Raw genomic sequence first — 6,802 nt, 5'->3', positions numbered from 1 at the left:
CAATATTTTTAACCATTCAATTCAATTTTTAATATTAAATTCTCTCAACTAATCATTACTTTTTCACACTTTTTTATCATAATTCAACAATACAATCATTACAATCCAATTCAAATCAAAATTTAACTCTATTTAACTCTAAAACCAAACACATTGTAAAATTTTAACTTTAACTTTAACTCTACTCACTACACAACAAAAATTAATAACACAATTATTACTTTTTCATTTTTCTTCAAATTTTTTAACCATTCAATTTAATTTTTAATACTAAATTCTCTTGTTATCCATTACTTTTTTCAAAATTTAATAACACAATCATTACTTTTTTCACATTTTTTTTTCATAATTCAATAATACAATCATTACAACCCAATTAAAATGAAAACTCAACTCTACTTAACTGTAAAACCAAACACACCTAAGTCGGTTCATCATTTTGATTTTCCCATCCTCAGACTCGGTCGCCGTTCTTTCCTTCACCGTAAGATTATGTGAAAGAATTCAACGGATGTCTACAGAAATAAACGTCAGATTTGCAATAATGTCAATTCCATGCAACTTGGACTAGTGAAATCAGCAGGCGACGGATTTAAAAATTTCTCCTCGGAACTTCTCAGAAAAACTTCATCTTGGCCAATGAAATTTGTAAGAGAGAGCGGGAAAGGTGAAGTTGTCAAAATAACTTAGACTGCAAGAAACAAATTTTGTCCCTCTTTACCACTCTTGACATTAATGTGGAACAATATTCTTTTCTCGGTTGAATTCAAAATCTACACAACTTTAATACAATAAGTCAAACTCTATGGTACATTTGTATGATGTCCCGCTCTGATAACTGGCGCGCTAAAAGAGTAAAATCTTCTTTTGCTTTTGTATTTTTTACAGGCACTGGCCGCGTTTGCAGGCACAGGGAACTATATGCTGACATTTCCACCAGAGGCACTAGTTGAGGCATCCGGAGGATTGATTGAAATCCAGAGCAGAGATACTGTAATCGAGATCAGGCCTGACCAGACGTACACAATTGTGGGCACTCTTCCCCGCCTCCCAAGTAACCCTTTGATGAAGGGATACATGTGAACTAAAACCCAGAAACTGAAGAAGAGACCTCCAAAGAGCTTACTCCACTGAGGGATCACACTGTATATCGTCCTGGAGAACCCGATAACCACTGCAACAACGTTAATTATTATGATGGTCAGAGGCATGATGAACAGGCTTGTCCACTTCACGACGTAGAGATCTGCATAGATGTCGTCCACGTCCTCGCCGGCAGACTTGGAGGTCAGCTTGAAGGAGATCTCAATGCCGGCTATGACTTTTAGGAGACCCTGGATCACAGCCACGAGATGGGCGCTTGTCCCCCCAATGACCCAGAACTGCTCATTCCGCCACCACTCCTCGAGCCCGATCCCCGACCATTTAACCTCTAAGAGCGATATGAGTGTGAGTGTGATTGTTATGATGAGAAGGTACAGAAGGAATGCCACATCCAGCCCCTGCACAATGAATTGCCCCGAGAAGAGGGACAGGGCTGGGAGGAAGCAATACACTACAAGAAAGATTGAGGTGAAGGGGTAGATCCCGACGTTGAGGTAAGCAACACGCTGAAGGAACTTGAGGCGCCTGGTTCCAAACAGAGCATTGTTTTTTGAGAAGAAGATCTCGACCGACCCCGTGGCCCACCTAAGGACTTGGTGTAGTCGGTCAGTGAGGTTGATGGGTGCAGAGCCACGAAAAGCATCGCGCTTCGTGATGCAATACACAGATCGCCATCCACGGTTGTGCATCCTGTAACCTGTGACCACGTCCTCTGTGACTGACCCGTAGATCCACCCAATTCTATCTCCCCATTCAGTATTGTCTTCGTACCTACAGCAATATATATGTTGAGAAATAGAAACCGTCGTGGTATTTGCGCTGGCTTAGGTTTGTTCTCTGTTCTTATTTATGCCCGTCCCTTATTTTACGATTAAAGGTGTCTAAACAATGCAGTCATGTCAAGGGAAGAGCAAATCCTGAACAAGTACAGAATTTTCATGAATAAATGACTCATTACCAGCAGGATATAACAGCAACTGCCTCGGCAACGGTAGGGGCATCAAGGGGGGAACGAGGTACCAGTAGAGCACCAGGTGGCCGCCCATTCTTCACGGAGATATGGTCAGCGAGTGGCCGACCCTGAAACTCTGCGATAGGGATAGAATCTGTGAACATGGTTGAGTTCCCAAACTTCCTTGGCATATTCAGGTCAGGATGATCTGTTAGGGGTTGTTGATCGGAGTCCTCGTCCTCAAGGACATGAACAGCTTTAGATGGAGTCTTCTTCAGCCCAAACATTCCCTTGTAGTCGTTTGCTCTAGGTGGAAGGAACCCGTAAAGTGCATACCTCCGAAACATGCAGCCTGTTCCCACATAGACCGGCCCTTGCAGACCGTCAAGCGCTCTCATGTTTCCTGTTTGCAAGAAAGATCACATAATCAGCATAAAATCCATGTCATTAGTACGAACGAATGTCCTTCTTCAACAAATATAATGATATAATCCATTTCGAGAGCAGGGACTATTTCTTAGCAATGCTGCTGAAGCAGCAAGAGTTGAAAAGAATTAATGAAATGCACGATAAAAGCCTAAAAAACAAACAACATTACCATCAAAGAAAACGGTGTTGTGATTGGCATATCGATCTGACGGGTCGATCCCTTCGAACCTCTGTGGAAACTGAATGTAGCAAATTCGATCACCACCACGGTCCATCATGAAACACATGCCCTCCCTTATCGCTTGGGAGTTATAGATGTAATGGTCACAGTCCAAATTAAGTATGAACGGTCCGTTGGACAATATCGCTGAAGCCCTGACCATAGCATTCATGGCACCAGCCTTCTTGTTGTGGTCATACCCAGGTCGTTTTTCTCTCGAAACATATGCGAACATAGGGAGGCGAATGTCAATCCCTGTAAAGTCCAATCTTTTCTCATCCGCATGCCCCATTACTGGTTCACTCTCCGGTACTTTGCTCATTACCTGAGCATTCAAGAGAAAATTATACATATTAGATTCATAGCTCTCGATAAAATCATCGCCATCAAGCTTGTAGGAATACCGTCGCCTGTAATTCCTTGGAGAATCATTACCTGTAATATTCCAGCATGATCTCCTTTGGTATGATCAGCCGCTGGATTAAGCCAAGTTCCCGGCCAGTGCGTCCCATCAGCCATCCATGTTGCTTTGGTGACCTTGATGGGCTCCTCCTCCGAGAGCACCCCGCCATTCTTTTCCCTCGCAAGCTGCTTTTCCTTTCTCTCCTCCCTCGAGTTGTAAGAGTCACTCCGCCTCCTTATAGCCTCGGGGAGGCCATTGATCCGAACTTTAAACTCATCATACTCTCTCTTGATCCACCGCCGATCCTTCACAAAGTCAAGCCGCTTCTTGTTCTTCGTCGGGTCTGCCTTTAAGCTGAAATAGCTCTCGGGGTTGCGAGGCTCAATGTTGTGTTTCCGGCAAAAGGGTACCCAAACCTGTTCCAAAAAGAATAATAGGAAATAGATATCTAGTCAGAACTATCTCGACGTCTTCGGAACTCACTCTATAATTACAAGTTTCTTCCATGAGTGCATGAGGAGGCTGGTGCACGATCGATATAATCACCTGAGCAAAGTTGACAGCCTCAGCCATGGCCTCGAAGGTGAGAATGGCGCCCCCATCATCAGAAATATAGCATGAGAGCTTCTCGACAGGATAGTCAGTGGCCATGATGGAGAGGATGGTGTTGGCGGTCACAAGGGGTGGCTCCTTCTCAGGGTCAGCGGTAGAGACAAAGACGTCAACCCCGGGGAGGTCTGAACGCCCATGAGCATTGGACGGGGAAGGTTGCTCGAACTTGTCCTTGAGGGCAACGAGGTCGGCGGCTCTATTGATGGGGTTAAACTTTGGGAGGACGTCCAGTAACCACGAGATTGCGAACCAAATTTCACACACGACGGACATTCCCCAAAGCCACATCGCATCCTCATTCGGATTTGTCACTCTCCATCCAAGGAAGAAAAAAAGTGCTATCAACCGTAACACTATGAGCAGCCTGTAAGGGCTAAGAATGGCCGCCGGAACCTTGACTTTCCGGGTGAGAGGCTTCCATGGCTTGTCCATAAAGTCAGCCATGGTCATTCCCCCATCGTAATCATCCTCCTTCTCCTCCGACCAGAATGCGTTCCCAATCCCGTATCTGCCCTTTGTTTCAAAGAGCCAACGGTTGTGGTCGAAATCCCCCGTCTGGCTCCGCAGCAACATAGATTTATTTTCTGACCTCATCAACGACATCCCACGGTCCATCTTCCCTCCGCCATCCCCACCTCGATCTTCTTCCCTTCCCCGTCTACCTGGTCCCTGAGTTTCTGTTCCGAACCTGCTCGACGACCCATAGGACCTTCCCTGCCCTTCCCTTTTCACATCCGATGACGTCCCAGGGTCTGCTGCCGAGGAAGACGACTCATCCATGGGTTGGTTGTCTGGTGTAGGTGGCATGAGCACAGTGTAGTTGATGTAGTCGTTGGGGCCTGCAAACTCCCCCGACACATCGAGGTCGTCATCACGGGATAGACTCACAACACGCCCGCTTGACGTCCTCCTTGAGAACTTTACGGCAGGAGGCGGGCGACCGGAGGACCCGCCGGATGATGATTGGGTCATTGCTGGCTTCTTCGTGGGACTTGTCGGGTTCACCATGCCGAGCCAAGATTGTTAATCTCTTCCTCCTCCCTCATAAAACTCATTAATCAGCGCACTGTTTCGACTCCTTATGAATAAAAATTAACCTTTGTTTTTCCATGGGAATTGATTATTCACGAAAAATAGATCTTTCTTCTTCTTCTTCTTCTTCTTCTTGGCAATTTTGGTTGGTCTGGGAAAAACAAAATTTGCAGAGTCCAATGGCTGGTGGAAAGAAGGGAGGAAAAGCAGAGATTTTGGGTTGATGTGTTCAATGGTGGGAATTTCACTTCCATGGCTTAGGATTACCACCACCATAGTTGTTGCCTAATTTCTAGCTTGACCTCTCTCTCTCTTTCAGTCCCCATTCCCCACAAACTCCAACGTAATATATACCTATCTATGTACATCTATCTATTATAGGTATTTAAGTTAAGTTCCTCAGGATGAGAAGCCTCCGTTTGATCTATGAGAGCTTGCCATGTAGGCCTTTTTAGGCATTGCCATAACTTCCAGATGAAATGACTCTTCGCATGAATTTTAATAAATGTAAAAAATGAATTTAGATTTTAGGTTATATTAAATTATTTTTTCTTTCATCTGTCTTCTGTACACGGAAATCGGTCACATATTTTGTGTCTTTCTGTTTCTGCTTCTTTATTTCTTCTCCATCTGTCACTGCTGTCCTGCTCGATGAAGGTGGATAGGGAGCATTTGTCATCGAAGCCATTGCCATCCATCTTCAAGGTCCGCTAAAGCCAAACATCCATTATATCTCTCTCTGTTTTGACCACTCGCTCATTCTTTAAATAAAAGTTATATATATATATTAAGGATAGTTCCAATTGTATCGGTGTATAATAGGAACATTGTAATATATATGGTAGTCATATATTTAGGATTAATTAATTTCCTTTACATGTAAAGGCTACGACCTATTTACAGAGTCGATTTACATCAATGGAGACAAGTTGGATTGATTCAAACTTCACATGGTATCAGAGCAATCGCTCCTGGACCGATTGAAACCCTATTGTTTGCAGGATGTCTGACGTCAGTGACACTGAGAAGAGTCCAAGGTTGGACATCAACGCATTCAGGGACAGAAAGGCAGGGGACTGCTCAGGACAGAGCATGGAAGTCCCGCCAGTTTACCGACTTGCTTCGTCGGACAGCACAGGAGCACAAGTAATTGGATGTGCTCTCAACGGCGATAATTACCTGACGTGGTCACGCGCCATGCTGATCGCACTTCGGGCAAAGAATAAGCTTGCTTTCATCGACGGAACTCTCGAGAAACCGGGAGATGATGACCCACTCAGAGAAAGGTGGGAAAGGTGCAATTCTACGGTATTGGCGTGGATTTTTAACACCATGGAAGGGAGTCTTCAAGCCACGGTTGCCTACGCTGTGGACGCCAGGAACCTGTGGGAAGATTTGAAGGAGAGATTCTCCGAAGGAAACCAATCTAGGGTTTTCCAAATCAAGACAGATATCTGTCTACTCAAGCAGGAAGGATCGAGTGTTCGAGATTACTACGGCAAATTGAAATTGCTGTGGGATGAACTCGAATTTTACTTGGAACATCCGGGATGTAGTTGTGGGGCAAGAGTGACGATCGCGGCACAGAGAGAGACGGACAAATGCTATCAGTTCCTTATGGGACTGACTTCGGATTTCAACACAATCCGATCCACAATTCTTAGCATCGAGCCGTTGCCGAATCTCAATAAAGTGTATAAGATGGTGGCTAACGAGGAGCGGCAGAAGATAGTGACGAGGTCGCGAGAAGTTGTTCCCGAAACGGTCGCTTTCTTCGCCAGAGATGAAGCAGAGGGCGGACGAGCTGGGATTAAGAATCTGCAGAAATTCGGGGAAGAAAGGGTGTGCAGTTACTGTGGCAAGTTGGGCCACGTCAAAAGCACCTGTTGGGCCCTTATTGGGTACCCAGATTGGCATTTTAAGTCCAAATTAAATACAGGTAAAGGGCCTGGAGTTGGGCAGAGCAAACAGAGCAGCGGGCCGAGAGGAAAGGCCCAAGTCCAGCGAGGCCCAAACCGTGCGAATGCTGTCCAGACAGCACATCAGACCA

General features: G+C 45.2%; 1 protein-coding gene across 1 annotated transcript; it reads right to left on the bottom strand.

Annotated features, from left to right (window-relative positions):
- Positions 1–732: 732 nt before the first annotated feature.
- Positions 733–4,968, bottom strand: LOC116199095 (cellulose synthase-like protein D1). Its single transcript, XM_031529391.1, has 5 exons — positions 3,655–4,968; positions 3,141–3,524; positions 2,655–3,030; positions 2,063–2,459; positions 733–1,875 (listed from the first exon to the last, which is right to left on the bottom strand). The coding sequence occupies exons 1-5, from the start codon at positions 4,726–4,728 to the stop codon at positions 918–920; spliced, it is 3,189 nt and encodes a 1,062-aa protein (XP_031385251.1). The 5' UTR covers positions 4,729–4,968; the 3' UTR covers positions 733–917.
- Between the last annotated feature and the right edge of the window lie 1,834 nt (positions 4,969–6,802).

The sequence above is a fragment of the Punica granatum genome, chromosome 3 (genome assembly GCF_007655135.1).
Source record: "Punica granatum isolate Tunisia-2019 chromosome 3, ASM765513v2, whole genome shotgun sequence".
NCBI classification, from domain to species: Eukaryota; Viridiplantae; Streptophyta; class Magnoliopsida; order Myrtales; family Lythraceae; genus Punica; species Punica granatum.
Note: the sequence above shows the minus strand (reverse complement) of the source record. Positions and strands in the feature narration are given on the sequence as shown.

Coding starts and splice junctions, on each gene's coding strand:
- LOC116199095 (XM_031529391.1), bottom strand. CDS start 4,728: ATGGTGAACCCGACAAGTCCCACGAAGAAGCCAGCAATGACCCAATCA. Junction 3,525..3,654: donor AGGCTGTCAACTTTGCTCAG/GTGATTATATCG, acceptor TTTTTGGAACAG/GTTTGGGTACCCTTTTGCCG. Junction 3,031..3,140: donor ATCATGCTGGAATATTACAG/GTAATGATTCTC, acceptor TTGAATGCTCAG/GTAATGAGCAAAGTACCGGA.